General features: G+C 42.2%; 1 protein-coding gene across 5 annotated transcripts; it reads left to right on the plus strand.

Moving 5' to 3' along the window:
* The first annotated feature begins 10,502 nt into the window (after positions 1-10,502).
* SLITRK5 (SLIT and NTRK like family member 5) lies at positions 10,503-18,058 on the plus strand. Of its 5 annotated transcripts, none has more exons than XM_011280561.4 (3): positions 10,525-10,629; positions 13,238-13,388; positions 13,792-18,058. In XM_011280561.4, the coding sequence occupies exon 3, from the start codon at positions 13,800-13,802 to the stop codon at positions 16,674-16,676; it is 2,877 nt and encodes a 958-aa protein (XP_011278863.1). In that variant the 5' UTR covers positions 10,525-10,629; positions 13,238-13,388; positions 13,792-13,799; the 3' UTR covers positions 16,677-18,058. The 5 variants fall into 5 exon arrangements, with proteins under 5 accessions (XP_003980521.1, XP_011278863.1, XP_023108317.1 ...); XM_023252549.2 differs by lacking the exon at positions 10,525-10,629 and adding an exon at positions 10,966-11,217; XM_003980472.6 differs by lacking the exon at positions 13,238-13,388 and having other exon boundaries at positions 10,503-10,629.
* Positions 18,059-18,938: the final 880 nt, after the last annotated feature.

The raw sequence follows: 18,938 nt of genomic DNA on the forward strand, positions 1-18,938 counted from the left end.
TAGCAGGTGTCTGCAGGTGTTTGCCTACAAGATGTTCATTGACAGTTTATTGCAACCAGCGTACCTTCCCTGGTAGTGAAAAACAGCGGCAAAAACACTGCAGGCTAAGTAATGTAGGACAATGATGCTTCATGTACTGTGAATGCATAATTATTCATTATCAGTTGGGCAAAGATTAATCATTCTTCTGTGATATTTTTCCCATGGAAGAACTAGTTATCAAATTCTAGTTTCCACAGGCATTGTCAGTGTATTGGAAGGACTGCAGCTGTACTATGAGTCTCATGGACATTTAACTTCTGACAGCTGTGAATGCTTCTTTGTGAATGCAGACATTGCTCTTTGACTCAGAGTTTCTGGAAGAACTCCAAGATGCATTCTCAAGGGCTGCTGCAGACTCCCCACGTGCATGTTAGGAGAAGGTGGTCAGAAATGTCATGAACTGCTAGCATGGACAGAAACCTGTATTTTTTCTACATATATTTATTTCAGTATAGCTATAAGTAGATGCAGTAATAGTCAATGATGAATCTAATATTTATAAATTTTCAATATTTGAAGACGTATCATACTTAACGTCAAATCATTCCATGTTCAACTTTACTTACATTGAGGAAGTACTAACATACCCCAAAACTCAAATATTTTCTTTGAGTTTTATGGAGACACCTGTGTGACATTCATAACAAAACTGGGCTATTAGACATGGATGATCAAAATATTAAGGGTCAATAAAGTATAGTTATTTATAGTGGGTTTTAGTCATTTGTGATTAATATTTTCATGAACCTAAGTGGTTTATCAATTATTAAGAAATTTCATTAGGCAATGAGATTATCTCATTTATGTACTCTTTGGAAAACTTAGAAACTATGTGTTATGCCATTTTCAATTTTATATGATTTCTATAACAAATTCATATGCCAAAGGGCTATGGGTTGTATCCTTAAACTTACGCATGAAAGGGTTGGTATGAGTGCTCTTCAAAGGAGCCATTTTAGTATTGTATTATTGATTTTTTTAGCAGGTATATAATGCTTGCTTTGACTACTGGTTTACTAAATATAAAATAATAATTAGTCAAAAGCTCAAAAATAGAAAAACCTTCTATTATGGACATTTTTTACATTAGAAAAGTACACTATATGTATTCAAAAATATTGTTTTATGAACCTTATGTATTCTAGTTGCTGTGACAATAACTCCTGGTAGCTAATAATTTTTTTTTATTCTTAAGGTAGAACAATATATTTGTAAATATATTTAATGATCAGTTTAAGATATATTTTATTTGTAAGAGTAACACTATGTATTAATAATTTGAAAGGTATTCTTACTGCTGACTTTCTCAGAAAACATTCAACATTATAGAAATGATTAATCACTTAGAAGGTATGCTTGTTAAAGCTCATTACTAAGTATTGCTAGACATTATTTTCACTTTTCCTTTAAACTGAAGTAAAAGTCCAAAAGTGTGCATCTAAATTACCAAATTTTTAAAAAAGAAAAAGAAAAAAGATACTAAAAGTCCCTGTAATTCATACCATGGTATGGTTCTGCTCTATATTGTCTGTATGAAACATGGGATATCACCAACTACCTTGAGGCAACATGAAGTTGTTTTAATAATTACATGAAAGAATATGACCATCTCACAAAATAGCAGGCTAACAGAAAATAAATGTATGTTGTAGGCATGCATACATTTTAGTTGATTGATTTTGAATTATAAATGATGTTAGAATCGCTTGTTGATGCTTGTGTTAACTGTGGCTGGTAAATATAATTACAAATTGAAAAACCTCATCAAATAGATTCCTATTCTTTGGGACAAATCAATTTAAGCCTCTCTCTCTATAATAGATGACTTCTAAATGCTATTGTATCAATACTATAATGAAAACTTTTTAATATGAAAATACCTACAAACAAATTTTAGTATTTACATACAATCAAGTTGCAGTATAGTCATTGATCAAAGTCTGTCTTCATAGCAGTCACTATCCATATAATATTGCAGTTAAGGACACAGTGGATTGTCCAACGAAGCATGCCTCTTATACTAGTGATTCAAATTCAAACTGGTTATTTGTTCATTGGGATACATAACAATCAATTAAAATTGCAGCATACATTATAATAGGTCACATGACAATAACTTTGAATCTAGTTTCACTAGAGAAGCATCATTAGATTGACAGAATGCTTTTGATCACAGGATAAAAATGCATCACGTAATATTAAATAAAAATTAGCTGCCTTAGATCCATTTATCACAAAATGTACACCATTGTCATTATCATTCTATTATTAATATTTATTTAAATGAAAATAACTTTACATTTTAGGATAAAGTGAATCATTTAAAGTCTACATTTTGGGTAATAATACTACATTTCTTCCAGGGACATTTTAACACTTATCATCTGATTAACCAGCGTGTTTTTTTTAAGGTCCATTGAAAAGAAGCACAGTAACTTTTTTATATATAAAATATGTGATCTACCCAGAGTGGTTTCTGCAGAAATGCAAGTGTATAGTTGTTGCCAAGCCAGAATCAAGAATGGTGTTGAAGTCTCTGAGCGCCACTGTACTGCTATAGATCAGATGGCTTCCTCTCAATTTTGGACTTAAGCTCTCAAGCAATTCATGCTTCTTTTGAAGCTATATTGATTTTGCCCAAAGAAGAAGTACAATAATGGAAATATAGGTCAATTTTATTATTAATATTTTAGATAAGCTGATCGAAAACAAATAAAAATTAATCTCAAATATTATAATAATTTGTAATGAGGACTGGTTACCAAGCTATTACATCTCTGTTTCAAATATATAAATATGAATTTATTTAAACTGAGATTTATTCAGATCTTCATGGAAATTAGAGGACATATTTGCATTCTATAAATTCATTAATTATAATTTCTTGTCCAAACTCTGTCCACTCTACTTGTACAAGACAGCACTGAACTTCAAAATAGAGCTGTTGTATTCAAATGGTGGAATGTAAGAGTTCAAGTGCTGTTTTGTTACTGACTGACAGACTTCTCTGTACAAAAAGCCTATTCCAGGATAGTTCCTTGAAGCAAAATACCCTCTTAGGACTTTCTTCTCTAGTTCTACTGACATCCCACTGTGTGATCTGAAGAAAAGCACCTTAGAGAATACTTCATCATACATAAAAAGGCACTTATCTTCTAATAAAATTCTATTGATATAAAATAATCTACCTTGCCTTCTTTATAGTGGTGTAATAAGGATGTAATAAGGAATTTTGAAATGCCTGTAAAATGCCTTGAAATCTTTAAAAGAATGGCAGGAGTCTTCAACTGAATGCAATTTAAATGAATTGAATACAGACCCTCAACAGAATGCAAATCAGGCCCCTTGCCAAATGTGAATCATAATTGTCCTTATTTATTGAGAGTGTCATAATCACCATCATTACTCATGAGTACAGCTGTTCATACTGATTGACTTTCAAGGTATCCCAGAAATTGTGTGAGAAACACAGCTGCAGCCTTCTAGGGATTTATCCTGTAGATCTGTACTGTCCAATATGGTAGCCACAAGGCACATGTGGTTACTTATATATAAATAAGCTAAAATTTTAAGAATTAAAATTGTATTTGCTGTGTCAGACCGACCACATTTCGGTTGCTCAACAGTCACCTGTGGCTAATGACCATCATACTGGACACTGCAAATAGGGGTTAGTTCCATCATCACAGAACGTTCTGTTGGAGAACATTTTTATAGAGGCTTGGCAAATATATGTTACAAAAAATACTATTCAAGTATTCAACTTATGCAATAGTATTTTTTAAATTATTTTAATGTTAATTATTTTTGAGAGTGAGAGAGAGACAGAGTGTGAGCTGGGGAGAGGCAGAGGAAGAGGGAGACACAGAATCCGAAGCAGGCTCCAGGGTCCAAGCTATCAGCACAAAGCCTGATATGGGGCTTGAACTCACGAGCCGTGAGATCATTACTGTAGCCAAAGTCAGACCCTTAACTGATTGAGCCACCCAGGTGCCCCTATGCATTAGTATTGTTATATATTATATTCCACTTATTTTGACTAGAGAATGCAAGTGACTTATCAAAAAGTAAAAATGACCCTGAAATCCTTCAACTACCCTGATATGAGTCAATTATTTTATATCAAACATAATAAGGTTTAGGATAATATATTTAGCAAATAAATATTTGTTGAATGAAAAAATTCAAAATTGGACATGCATTTATTGTGTATACAAAGAGTCTTTTGAAGCTCAGTTTTCCACTGTTTGAGGGGTAAGAAACTCAAGTTCTTTGCTCAATAAGAAATGATAATCTAGCCCAGAAGAAAATGGCAACCTTAATCAGGAAACAGAACATCGTGCTAGGCAAGTGCTAGATAATGGAAGAAAATGTTCAGGTAAGGAAGTCTTCGGTGTTGGTTAGAGTGGACAGAAAGGAATTTTTTGGTGAAGAAAGGATTTACAGTAAATTCTCTAGAACAATAGCTGAAAGAAAAGGGAAGAGCCAGTTAGATGAATGAGCAGTACAACAAAACTTTTGGAGTTGGGAAAGCTGATTTGTTTTGAGGGGATAGAGAGATTATGGGAGTCTCCCCTTGAATGAAAGATCCTAGTTGATAAAAGTTGAATAAAGTATCGTCAATTTAGACATTCTCCTATAAACAACAGTCCTTCTGAAAATTTTGTAATGAAACTCTGTTTTAGGATGGCTCATTGTTTTTCTTTGAAAACCTGAAAAGGATACAGGAAATACAGATATACATAATGCCTGTTTGGATTTGTTTCCTAAGAACGACTAGAGATATGTGAGACCCAAGAACTGATAAACCTTAAGAGACAAATCCTATCTCTAATAGAAAGATACATAGAAAAGCTATTCTAGCTATATAATAAAACTGTTTCTTTTCCAGTGGACTATGCATATCCCAATGCGAGTATAAGCAGAATGGCAGCAGCCTTTGTTCTAACAGGGCCTGATGATAGTTTGTATACTTAAAATATGTCACAATTACACACTCACTCATCTTCCTGCTGATAGCAGTAAAGATCTGCTGCTGACAATTTTGAGCATAAGCACTTATCTTCTTTAGAGAACGATTTTGATCTTTCCTTCACCCACCACAGTATCAAATAAAGGTAACGTCACCAGTACCTAGTATGGTTCTACACAGGGAAGAAGGAAAGGGAAGCCAGCTTCTATTAATTATTATTCTAATAGTTAGGACTAGCAGCTAGAATTCAATGTCACATGTTACAGCTACGAAGAAAAACATTTAAACTAATTAATTTATAGTCACATATTTAGAAAGATATTTGGTGTCTTCACTGACAGCAATGTGTCATAGAAAAAATAGTTTTGAGAAGTGCGGGACAGAGATTAACTCGGTAACATCATCTTCAACTCTCTACCACCTCCCATATCATTGTTCCAAATACAGATTTCCCTTGACTTACAACAAGGTTATGTCCCGATAAACCCATTGTAAGTTGAAAATGCATTTAATATGCCTAACCCACCAAACTTCACAGCTTAGCCTAGCCTACCTTAAATGTGCTCAGAACACTTATGTAGCCTATAGGTGGGCAAAATCATCTAACACAATGCCTATTTTATAAAAATAGGCTGAATATCACGTGTAATTTATCGAATACTGTACTGAAAGTGAAAACTGGTGGCTGCATGGGTACAGAATGGTTGTTAAGTTTATGGGCTGTTTAGCTTGTGATCGCTTGGCTGAGTGGGAACTGAGGCTTGCTACTCCACAGCCCAGCATCACAAAAGAGGATCGTACCACATATCCCTGGCCCAGGAAAGGATAAAACTCAAAATTCCAAGTAGTTCCCACTAAATGTGTATTGTTCTCAAACCATCATATAGTTGAAAACTCCTAAGTCAAACCATTCAAGCCAGGGATCTTCTGTAATATCCTTATTTTTCAAGTACATGTATTTTGAAATTTTTTATTGGAAATGTGCGTGTAAATTGAAATTTTGAAAAAAATAAAAAATAGAATGTAAAGTGAAAAACCTTCATCCTACTAAACACTCCCTAGTCTTCCCCCAAAGGGCAAACTCCGTTACTGAATTTGTGTATCCTTCCAGAAAGATTCTCTCCTCCTCCCCAGCAATGTACACAGATGGATGCTATGGACGCTATTAATAATGACAGGAACATATACTTAAATACACTGTTATGAAAGACAGAAGAGCATTCCAAGGTATAGATAGATATGTACCACTTTTCACTTAGACTCAGTCACTTACAAATGTGACTATTCTCACATATTACATTGTATATTACATGTACATGTACATTACAGGTACATTATATTGTACATGTACTTTTTATTTTGGTACACCTGTAGCCTACTTTCTGAAAATATAATTGTTGAAAATATAAATGCATTTTAAATTCTGGAAGATATTTCCAACTTGTCCTCCAAAGACAGGGTTTTAACACCTAATCTATCAAAAGACTATCAGAGTATATTTATAAGTAAGTGTAAGAAGCAAGGAAGAAAATTGTCTATTTTATGTACATCTTTCTCTTATGCCTCTGACGGCAAATATCTAAGACTATAAAAAACAAATTAAATCTAAAAGTGAATAAATAATCTTGCTGAAATTAATCAGCTTAACTAGTCATTTGAATTTGGTAAATATCATTGCATGATAATTTCAATTGTTGTAAATCCAAATGTACCAAACTGATAAAAAATATGCTATACTACAGTTATTTAGCTTATCAATTACACAGAGAAATAATCATAAGAGATGACTCATGTTTTCCCTTCGAGGAGAAACTTTTCTGCTTTTAGGAATATGTGATATATATAATTTAATTTCAAAGACATTAAAAAGATATATATCTGAAAAATGTGTTGTTTACCAAATAGGGTTGTATACACCTTTAGCTACACTGTCACAAAGGTACTCTTATTAGAGCTGATTTTGGAGGAGTCTGGAATCTAGCATTGGATTTTATAATCTTAACTTACCAGTTAGGCTAACAAGAAGAAATGCAAGTTCTACTTGCTTTAGATTTCAATAACGTTGGTTAGTATTTACAAGATCTCATCACTATCATGAAAGAATTTCCTTGTTTATAATCTCTTTTAGGTTATTTCATGAGAGACCATAATTCTTGACTTAGCATTTTAATATTCTAAAGAAACCACACAACAATACACAAACGTAATATGATGAGATATCTTAAGAAATTATTTAATATAAGAATTCATCTGAAGAGTTGATAAAACACTAAAATGATAATTCCAGGTAATAATGAATATGAATTCACCAATGAATATGGCCAATTTCAAGTGATAAGTATGCTAGTTGTGGTTTGAATTTAAATTTTATTAGGGAGGTATCAGATTATGTCCATAATTCACACTAATTATTGCCAAATGTATTACCATATATGAAACGTATTTTTGATTATACTAGATCATTAATAACTATAATATGCACACGTATGTTCACAAATATTTAGACACAGATTCTCAACTTTTCACATCCAACCGACTCAATCAAATAATGTTTAATTTAGTATCATGCCCTTAATTCAGGAGGGATCTATGTGATCAATCATTTCATTTTCTAGTTCCCCAAAGTGTTTATGAAATCCTGTGCATTCTTTGGAGTATTATGTGAAACTGGGAATACATCTCATCTGACTATATTGTTTAGTATGGACTGAAACAGATATGTTTGCTCGTGTAGGTGAAAGTCTTGGCTTAAATTTGATCCCTGTTACATGATTAATTTATTTCTTTTCTGGCCATAGTCAATATTCAAAGAAAATAAGAGTTCAAAGACTAGCAAACGAGGATTTTCCTTATTTCTGTGATGTTTTTCCTCCGGAATTCTGTTTGGTCTCTGCATGTCACTGTATTTTCTCCAAATTCACTTTCCTGCACAGCAGTTTATAGAGACACCTAGCGGTAAACCATCATGATGGCTTCTCAGGCTATCCTTAATATTGAGTAAATGGTAGAAAGTTGTCATCACTTATTTATTTGAACCACAAGAAATAAACTGGAATATTGTTTCTAACAAAACTATAACCTAAATTAATTGCTACCATGTTTAAAACTTTTTAGCTCAACAAATTTATTTTTAATTAGGAAATAAATCCTTTAATTCGAAATCAAAAATTAAACTGAATTGTGATATTAAATACAATTTTGAAGATTTATGAAGCAATAAAATAATGAACTAAAACTATACTACAGCTATTTTGAAAATTCCAATAATTGATTAAACCATGTTATACCCAGAATTTCTATGGAGTTTGTCTACATCAAAAATTATGTCTGTGATAGAACTTAATATTGATATGCCAAAAGTTTCCAAGTTTAAGTAATATGTAATTTTTAAAACATGAATATTTAACACATTCATTTAAAAATACAAAAGCAATTTCATACCTTAAAAACAAATTTTCTAAAATATATAATGTTAGAAGATGATGACTAAATAAAATGTACGGTAACCAGACTTTAGTGGATGAAGTTTAAGTTCTCTGTTTATATAAAGTACCTGTGGCAAATGGCTCTCATTCCCCAGCCAAATGTTTCTAAATTTACAGGAAGTTCTGTTATAAGATTTTATTGTGTTATTCAATGATGTTACAGATTACTTTGTTTCTCCCTCTCTTGTATATGCCTTGAATTTAAACAAAGTATGTATGGATTAACAAAAATATTTGCAAAACAGATTGAGAGGAAATTTCAAGAAATGCTGCAAAACCTCAGGAGGCTGCAATATTCACCACCTCTAGAAAACTCCTTCTAATTCAACACAGAGGATGTAAAAAGATGTTTGTGTGTGTGTGTGTGTGTGTGTGTGTGTGTATGTATATACATATACATATATATATATATAATCCTATCTTTAATCAAGATATTATACCACAATAGCATCCCAAACGTTACCAAGAAGGAGACAATATCAATTATGTTTAAGATGATCCCAAAAGAACATTAATTCATAATTAATCCCAAAATAAAATAGATGAAATATATTTAAATGGTAAAACTTCCCGGTTATCCTAGGAACAGGCACATGTTCACTCAGCCTCCATTGGGCCACGTATTATGATCAACTTTTTTTCTATACCTGGGAAGGACTGCAGGTCTAAGTATTACAAACACTGGAAATATGCCTTATGAATGTAAAGACCCCCCCTCTGGGGTGGAGGTGTCTGGTTTCATCGGCAAGAGCCAGGAATACTTACTGTAGAGATGATGCTAGTGGAGTTTAGCAGATGACTCTTCAAGAAACTCGCTTTCTATCGAAACTGCATTTATTTAGGGGTCTCCAGCTTTTTAGTACACACCAAATGTATTCACAAACATTCTTTCTGAAAGTCGTTAACATTCCCTTGCATTGCCCAGACATACCTATAAAACGTAATTCTTAAAGAAAATAAAAAAAGCATTAGCGCCCTTGTTTGCAGCTAGGATGAACCACTCCCTCTTCCAGGGTCCTTTAGAGTTAAGTACAGAGACAGAAGCAGGGGCAGTATCATTCTAAATGGTGGGAGGAAGGCAGGCGATCAGCACAGGGCTGGAATCATCTGTCCCTGACCACCAACAAGCCTGGCACTGTCGGGGTTATTTCCACTCCTCCCTTTTTCAATCCAAGGATTGCACAGTCCCACGCTCGAGTTACGCACAGGTTCCAAGACTCTCCGTCTCCCACGAATGTGACATCCAAGGGGGCTCCGATTGCGCCGCCCGAATCCAGGGACGCCTTCGCCCTCGGCTGCCATCTATCGGCCACCGAGCGCCCGCTTCGCCCCGGGCCCATCATGTCTGCTGCAGCTTGGCTCGCACCAGCGGCGCGACAATAAACAAGTGCATTGGACGGGGCCCTGCGCCCGCGCTGGAGCAGATGTCTCAGAGACCCCGGTGATGCTTACCGTGTTGCCACATCTTCAGCGCCCGGGAGGGAAGAAGCGATTTTCTCTGAGTATTTTAGAACCGCCAGGCTGCCGGGACACGCCACAGGCGTAAAACAACGCTGCTCCTGTCCCCCCCCTAGGCCCCCTAAAGGATGTCGGAGATAGAGAGTTCCAAATAATGACGACCGTGCGCCGCATCTGGGGAAAGGATGAGAAAAACCTCTGCAAACACCGGGAGCGATGAAACTGCCAAGAGGATGCGGGAACCGTACAAATACTAATTAGGGGCCGCCGCGGCGGTGGACAGAGAGAGGGGACAGCGGCGGCGGGATCCCGGCGCGGTGGTCGCCACTACGCGGGGGGTGGAGGACGGCGCAGGAGCCGTAGCCACCCCAGGAGTAGCCAAGGGGCCGATGCCACCTTTGCTCGCCCCCTCACTACCATGTACAGTGTGCGCTGCAAGAAGAAGGCGGGCGATGCATGCACACCCCCGCGCCCCGCTCCCTCTGGCTAGTCCCCAGGCGTGCGCCACTGACCAGGGGGGAATGTGGTGAAGACGGCGAGGAGGAGAGCTGAGGGGGGAGGGGAGGGGCGGCCAGCGCGAACCCAGGCCCGAGGGTTCGTGGAGCCGGAGGCTGGAGGGGGCGGCGGCTGCTGCTGGCTTGGAGAAAGTTGCCCCTTATGCAGATGGCAACTGTAAGTACCCGCCTGGGGAGTGCCGCGTTGGGTGCCCGGGACCCTGCGATCGCGCGGTGGAGCGGGTGGGAACGAGTGTGCGAGTGAGCGTGAGTGTGAACGGGAGCGATCACTCGGCGGGGCTGACCGTCACGTTGGAGGGGCCGGCGGTGCCTGGCAGCCTTCACGTCCCCTCCTCGGGTTCCGCGCCTCCCCCCCTCCACCAGCTCCCTCCCCGCCCCGCCCGGCTCCTGCTCCCGGCCCCTACCGCCAGGCGCCTCTACAGCCGGTCCTCCGCCGCCCCCTCCTCCTCCCTTCCTTATCGGCCGCTCGCGATCGCCCCCTTCTCCCCCCCCCACCCCGCTGCCCGCTTCGACTACCGCGGAGATTGCCGGGGAGAGCCGTTTGGGGAGCCCCGGAACCCGCGGTCGCCACCGCGGCGGCGGCCCCGGGCTGGCGGCGTCCGGGCGCCTCTTTCCTCCCGCCGCTCGGACCGCACAGCTCGCCGCCTTCTTGCCCTGCCTGGGCTCCGGAAACCCAATGCACACCCCAAAGAGGTATTTTTATAAGGGCGGCTATGATGAGTGGGCCCTGGAGATGTGAAACGGGGTAAGTCGACCGTTTACTTTGCAAAAGAGGCTCGTGTGTGTGTGTGTGTGTGTGTGTGTGTGTGTGTTCGTGTGGCAGCGGGATGGCTAGCATTCCCTCTCCTCCCTCCCCTCCTTCCTTCCCGTTCCCTTCCTTCGCTTTGGGGCGGAGTGGGGGAAGGGAGCCTCGCGTCCTGGAACTCCGGGTGCTTCTGCCTGGGCCGCTGTGGGAGCAGCTGTGCCCAGAGCCACGGGTCGGGCCTGGGTGCTGGGCTCCAGCCCACGCAGCCCCACTCTGTGTAATGCAGGGATGTGCAGGGCGATGGTCTAGGGTCTAAATTCTTTGGGGGCAAATACAGTTCCTCCGCCCCCGTCCTCCAAAAAAAAAAAAAAAAAAAATCAGATAATCTGAGAATGTGCAACGCACTCGCGAATTTACATCGGAGGTGCGTTTCCCAGTCAGAATGTCAGCCCTCCTCGGCTCATTCAACTTTATTTTCTCAAATTTTCGGGTTCCTTTGATGGCAAGGGGGAGGGGAAAGAGAGTGGGGTGAGAGGAAGCTCTTCGACCCCGGCTACCCAGAACTGAATTAAAGTTGTAAACGCTCGAGTTTAATACCGGCTGGTCACAATTTGCGATGGGCTGTCTGAAAGGGAGGGAGGTGAATGGGGGCGGGGAAGTCGAGGGAAGGAGGGGGAGGGGACCCAACCCCCGCTGAATGGATGTGCAGATTTCATCCTGTGGAGAACTGAATTTTCAAGGTAAACGTTTTGCTTTCCATAGGGGGTGTTTTTTCCGCTTTTAAGCTAGGAGGCGTTTGCGGTTGCGTTGGGAGGTTGGAGATACTTGTGAAGCTTATACACTGTGATTCCGATTCGTCTCGACACGTCTGGGTTGGCCACACGTGAATGATTCTCAGGCACACTTGCACATGAGCGTGCGAATGCAGGGGCTCTTAATAACGCGGGTCGGAGTCGGCCAGGGGAGCGAGGCTTGAACCCGTGACTCAGAAACGTCTTGGCTTTAGTTTTGCTTGTGATTCGACATCAGACTTCGGTGCTGATGAGGCAAAGGCCAGCTTGACTGGAGAAGAGGCATGGGTTCCCAGAGCCCAGCATTTTTACCCAATTCCCGCCTCCCCCCCCCCCCCCCCCCCCCCGCCGCAGCCAACACAACACGCACTCACACACTCTGACCATTTGTGTCCTTTCCCTTCTGAGTACCGCTGTCGACCCGAAGTAGCAAGTCCAAGGAAGCCTTTCCGAGGACAAAAAGAAATCCAGAAATAAAAGGGGGAGGGGGTCAGATCGATTCCTTGAGAAGATGAAATTCGGCTATTAAAGCACAGACCTATGTTACTTGCTGTTCTCCCTCCCTTTCTATTTCGCCTTTAATCAGCCCGAGTGCCTTTTTCTCTTGGGGGGGGGGGGGAGAAGAAAAGAAAAAGGAAAAACAAAGAAAGTAAAAAAAGGAAGGGGAGTAAAACACTGACACTTAAATGTAAGAAACAATTCCAAAGATGCTGGCGATGCCGGCGAGGTACTTAGTTGAGTCCAAATCCTGCTAATCCAGGAGCGTTAGTGTTACATTCCGTGGCAAACGGACGCGGAGCGGGAGGTAAGGGAGGTAAGGATGGTCCTCGGTTTACTTTTAGCTGATTCCCGGTAAGCGGCAGGAACGTCCTCTTTAAACTCCGGGTATCGGGAGGTGTTCCGGGATTGCGGATGCCTTCGCTGAGTTCTTTGTAATCCTTCGTGCAGAACTATTTCTGTGGCTTAGAGATGCGGTTTGGTAGCGTCGCTGACATGATCAATGAGGAGAAGTGGACGCAGGGCGCTCTCAGAGAAGCGCTGCTAAGTGGCACCGTGCATGCAATTAGGACGCTGATGTGCTTAAAAGCGTGGTAGTGAAGTCCACCATCAAAGGAACGCGCTCTCCTTTTTCTCCACACTCAAAGCTCCTGAAGACAATTGGTGATTTAAGAGCTTCTTCTGGGTCCTTTTGATGCATTATCTTACATCTCTTTTTTGCCTCTGAAAAGTGTTCTTTAGGTTCCCACCCTGGCATTTCCAGCGACGGTTTAAAATAGCCCAAGTATTGTGACTCCTTGCTTTTCTGTGAAAATGGGAGACCTTCACGGTGAACTGTTAACTGAGGAGGTTCTGAAAGAAAGGCAGACGGGTTTGCTATAGGTGAGGTGGGGAACCTTGTAAAATGGTGTTTCTTTTCTCTTAAATTAGAACCATGAAACCGAACTGACAGCCATTTTATGTATATTTATGGATTGGTTTTGAAAAGAGGGGGGAGCAGGGAAAACACTAAAATGGGACTTTATCTAACCTGCCCTTCTCTTGTAAAGGGCAGCATATTTCTGTTGTACTCATTAGGAAATGAAATCAACCTTTAAATCAAAATGAGTATCAGATAATAATAAAGTCTGGAGAATGTCGGTGTTCCACTGGGGGGGGGGTGTCATTCATATCCCCTCCTTCTGGATTTCAGAGAAATAGTAGTAGGGAAGAGAGAGACTTTCTTCCCAGTCCCTTAAATTTTTGTCATATTATGTTGTTTCCTTTTCTCCTCTCTCCCTTGCAGGAGGTAAAATGCACACTTGCTGCCCCCCAGTAACTTTGGAACAGGACCTTCACAGAAAAATGCATAGCTGGATGCTGCAGAGTCTAGCGTTTGCTCTAACATCTCTCGTCCTTTCGTGTGCAGAAACCATCGATTATTATGGGGAAATCTGTGACAATGCATGTCCTTGTGAGGAAAAGGACGGCATTTTAACTGTGAGCTGTGAAAACCGGGGGATCATCAGCCTCTCTGAAATTAGCCCTCCCCGTTTCCCAGTCTACCACCTCCTGTTGTCTGGAAACCTTTTGAACCGTCTCTATCCCAATGAGTTTGTCAATTACACCGGGGCTTCAATTTTGCATCTGGGTAGCAACGTTATCCAGGACATTGAGACTGGGGCTTTCCACGGGCTGCGGGGTTTAAGGAGATTGCATCTGAACAATAATAAACTGGAACTTCTGCGAGATGATACCTTCCTCGGCCTGGAGAGCCTGGAGTACCTACAGGTCGATTACAATTACATCAGTGTCATTGAACCCAATGCTTTTGGGAAACTGCATTTATTGCAGGTGCTTATCCTCAATGACAATCTCTTGTCCAGTTTACCCAACAACCTCTTCCGTTTTGTGCCCTTAACGCACTTGGACCTGCGGGGGAACCGGCTGAAACTTCTGCCCTATGTGGGGCTGTTGCAGCACATGGATAAAGTTGTGGAGTTACAGCTGGAAGAAAACCCCTGGAATTGCTCCTGCGAGCTGATCTCTCTCAAGGATTGGTTGGACAGTATCTCCTACTCGGCCCTGGTGGGGGATGTGGTTTGTGAGACCCCCTTCCGCTTACACGGCCGGGATTTGGACGAGGTGTCCAAGCAGGAACTTTGCCCAAGGAAACTTATTTCAGATTATGAGATGAGGCCACAGACGCCTTTGAGCACCACGGGGTATCTACACACTACCCCAGCCTCGGTGAATTCCGTGGCCACTTCTTCCTCAGCTGTTTACAAACCCCCCTTAAAGCCCCCTAAGGGGACCCGCCAACCCAACAAGCCCAGAGTGCGCCCCACCTCTCGGCAGCCCTCCAAGGACTTGGGCTACAGCAACTATGGCCCCAGCATCGCCTACCAGACCAAATCTCCGGTGCCTTTGGAGTGTCCCACCGCGTGCACTTGCAACCTACAAATCTCCGATCTGGGCCTCAACGTCAACTGCCAGGAGCGCAAAATCGAGAGCATCGCGGAGCTGCAGCCCAAGCCCTACAACCCCAAGAAGATGTATCTGACGGAGAACTACATTGCGGTTGTGCGCAGGAGCGACTTCCTGGAGGCTACGGGGCTGGACCTCCTACACCTGGGCAACAACCGAATCTCCATGATCCAGGACCGCGCTTTCGGCGATCTCACCAACCTGAGGCGCCTCTACCTAAATGGCAACAGGATTGAGAGGCTGAGCCCGGAGTTGTTCTATGGCCTGCAAAGCCTGCAGTATCTCTTCCTCCAGTACAATCTTATACGTGAGATTCAGTCTGGGACTTTCGACCCGGTCCCAAACCTCCAGCTGCTATTTCTGAATAACAACCTCCTGCAGGCCATGCCCTCAGGCGTCTTCTCAGGCCTGACCCTTCTCAGGCTGAACCTAAGGAGTAACCATTTCACCTCCTTGCCCGTGAGTGGAGTTCTGGACCAACTCAAGTCACTCATCCAAATCGACCTGCATGACAACCCTTGGGATTGTACCTGCGACGTGGTGGGCATGAAGCTGTGGGTCGAACAGCTCAAAGTGGGTGTCTTGGTGGATGAGGTCATCTGCAAGGCGCCCAAGAAGTTTGCGGAGACCGATATGCGCTCCATTAAGTCGGAGCTGCTGTGTCCAGACTACTCTGACGTGGTGGTTTCCACGCCCACGCCCTCTTCCATCCAGGTCCCGGCGAGGACCAGCGCGGTGACCCCCGCGGTCCGGTCGAACAGCACCGGGGCCCCCGCGGGCTTGGGCGCGGGGGGAGGTGCGTCGTCGGTGCCCCTGTCGGTGTTGATTCTCAGCCTGCTGCTGGTTTTTATCATGTCCGTCTTCGTGGCCGCCGGGCTCTTCGTGCTGGTTATGAAGCGCAGGAAGAAGAACCAGAGCGACCACACCAGCACCAACAACTCCGACGTGAGCTCCTTCAACATGCAGTACAGCGTATACGGCGGCGGCGGCGGCGCGGGAGGCCACCCGCACGCGCACGTGCACCACCGCGGGCCCGCGCTGCCCAAGGTGAAGACGCCCGCGGGCCACGTGTACGAGTACATCCCCCATCCACTGGGCCACATGTGCAAAAACCCCATCTACCGCTCCCGAGAGGGCAACTCCGTGGAGGATTACAAAGACCTGCACGAGCTCAAGGTCACCTACAGCAGCAACCACCACCTGCAGCAGCAGCCGCCGCCGCCGCCGCCGCCGCCGCAGCCGCAGCAGCAGCCCCCGCCGCCTCTGCAGCTGCAGCCGGGGGAGGAGGAGAGGCGGGAAAGCCACCACTTGCGGAGTCCCGCCTACAGCGTCAGCACCATCGAGCCCCGGGAGGACCTACTGTCGCCGGTGCAGGACGCCGACCGCTTTTACAGGGGCATTTTAGAACCAGACAAACACTGCTCCACCACCCCTGCCGGCAACAGCCTCCCGGAATATCCCAAATTCCCGTGCAGCCCCGCTGCTTACACTTTCTCCCCAAACTATGACCTGAGACGCCCCCATCAGTATTTGCACCCGGGGGCAGGGGACAGCAGGCTGCGGGAACCGGTGCTCTACAGCCCCCCGAGTGCTGTCTTTGTAGAACCCAACCGGAACGAGTATCTGGAGTTAAAAGCAAAACTAAACGTTGAGCCGGACTACCTCGAAGTGCTGGAAAAACAGACCACATTTAGCCAGTTCTAAAAGCAGAGAAACTCCCTGGGAGCTTTTGCATTTAAAACAAACAAGCAAGCCGACACACGCGGTGAACGCATTTGATTAATTGTGTTGTTTCAACGTTTAGGGTGAAGTGCCTTGGCACGAGATTCTCAGCTTGGGCGGAAGATACTGAAAGGGTGTGCACTTTCCTTTTAATTTTTACACGTGGGGGAAACATTTGTGTAAACTGGGCACATCGATTTCTCTTCTCTTCTCTTCTTGTGGGGGAGGGGAGCAGAAGGGTTTACGGAGGGCCGTTTGCTGCGCAAGTGACTTGCTAACGGTCGCGGTTGTTCTTGTGGTGGTTGGAAGTGCCATTAAGAACGGTGGAAGATGGCAGCGCAGAGATTCTACTCTTCCTCTTTTGTTCCCTTTCCCTCCTCTTCTTCCCCGCGCCCCTTTAAGCCATGGGTGGGTCTAAATGGCTTTTGTGGAGAGATTAGCACACCCCAACTTTAGTAGAAAGTTTGTTCTCTCTCTGTCCTTCCCCCTCCCCCTCCTCTCTCTTTCTCTGCCTCCCTGCCTTCCTCCCTCCTATCTCATTACTTTTCCTTTCTTTTTAAAGGATGTGTTTGTATGCATTCTGGACATTTGAATTAAAAAACAAAAGTATTGTGATCTGGAAAATGATCACCATAGATGTGGACAAATCATTAAAATTACAGAGCTATATGATCCATAATTGATTAGTCAAAATAACTTATTGATGAAATATACAAATATTTTATTGTAGCACCTATTTTTATATACACATTTAGCATTTCTCTTTCCTTCACTATTTAGCCTATGATTTTCACAGAGGTGTCGCACTATATTAGGACCTGCATTTCCAAAACAGGAGTGATATCAGGAAGGCATTTTAAATCACTAAAAATGTGGAGAACTTAATGGGAAAATCGCAAAGCCAATGCAACCCACCCGATTGGATCTGTCATTTAAAAAAAGAAAAAAATAATAACGGATTGTATCCCAATGTATAAAGGAAAAACAATTAGGGCAATTAATTGGGCCATTTGAGTAAGAATCGTGTGCAAGTTTCTGGTTTTATTAGAGAAGATTTAAAAGTATTTTTATTAGTCAACCAAAATGATGTATTGATTTGACTACTATTGTAGCCGATTTTTGATTGTTTAACCAAACCCAGTTGCATTTGTACAGATCCACATGTACTGGCACCTCAGAAGACCAAATGATGGACTGTACAAATCTCTATACGATGTCTTTATCCCTCTGGGCAGCAAGCAATGATGATGACCACAAACAGGATCTCTGTAAGATGGGGCTACTGTTGTTACAGTCTCATATGTATCCCAGCACATGTAATTTTTTAAATAGTTTCTGAATAAACACTTGATAACTATGTCAAATATGAGGGACTGAAGTAATGATTACTTGAGGTGCAAAAGACGTAGTTACGTGTGATTGACTGAATCTCCATTATTAACAATTAGGACATAGTAGCTAACTTTTATTCCTAATATGAAAAAATTTCCCCAATTATCAAATTTGAATATATGTATATATGTAAAATTCTCCTTTGCAAATTCAGGGAATTATGTTTTCCTAAAGGTGGCATTAATGTCTTTATTAATGAAACTTCAATTGTATACTTTCTTTCCTTACTGAAGTATTCTTCTAATACATGGACCGTGGTAAGTAATATATTGCCTATTCATTTTTCTCCCAATGATATATATTTTGTTATGTCAGTATTATTTATTCAGTCTACAATGCTCATAGTTTCCTAATTTCCCCGTATTCCTATAGTTTTCCTAATTTTAACTTGTGTAAAACTACCTTCAACGATTATGATGGGTACTTTATCTCAAGTTGATCTATATATCCTAAATGTTCGAAATGTTGGTGGGTGTAAGCTGTTCACCTCTGAGGAAGGTTTGCCAATGAATTTAGATTAGTATTTAAGAGTAGGAAATGTTTGAGTGAATCTGAAACTTAAAGAGCCATGTGCTTCATCGCTATTAGTGGATCTTCCCAGAATCTCACCTGAAATGTGTAAAATATCAAGGGCTGTTCATGAACTTTCTGTTTAAGGAACACTTTCCATGGCATTCTGCCACAAAGAGGCAGCATTCACCCATGAGTAAATTGACAGTAACTGCTTGAATTCAGATTGAACAGGTGGTAACAATTTCCCTGAGGAATTAAAAAAAAAATTAGTAATGCTACATCGGTCAAGTGAAGTAAACTATCCCTATTCTGTGTAACATCTTCCCTTTCCCAAATTTT

This window comes from Felis catus, chromosome A1 (assembly GCF_018350175.1).
Source record: "Felis catus isolate Fca126 chromosome A1, F.catus_Fca126_mat1.0, whole genome shotgun sequence".
Classification (NCBI taxonomy): Eukaryota; Metazoa; Chordata; class Mammalia; order Carnivora; family Felidae; genus Felis; species Felis catus.

Excerpts from the sequence above, each read along its gene's own strand:
- SLITRK5 (XM_003980472.6), top strand. The coding sequence starts at position 13,800 with ATGCACACTTGCTGCCCCCCAGTAACTTTGGAACAGGACCTTCACAGA.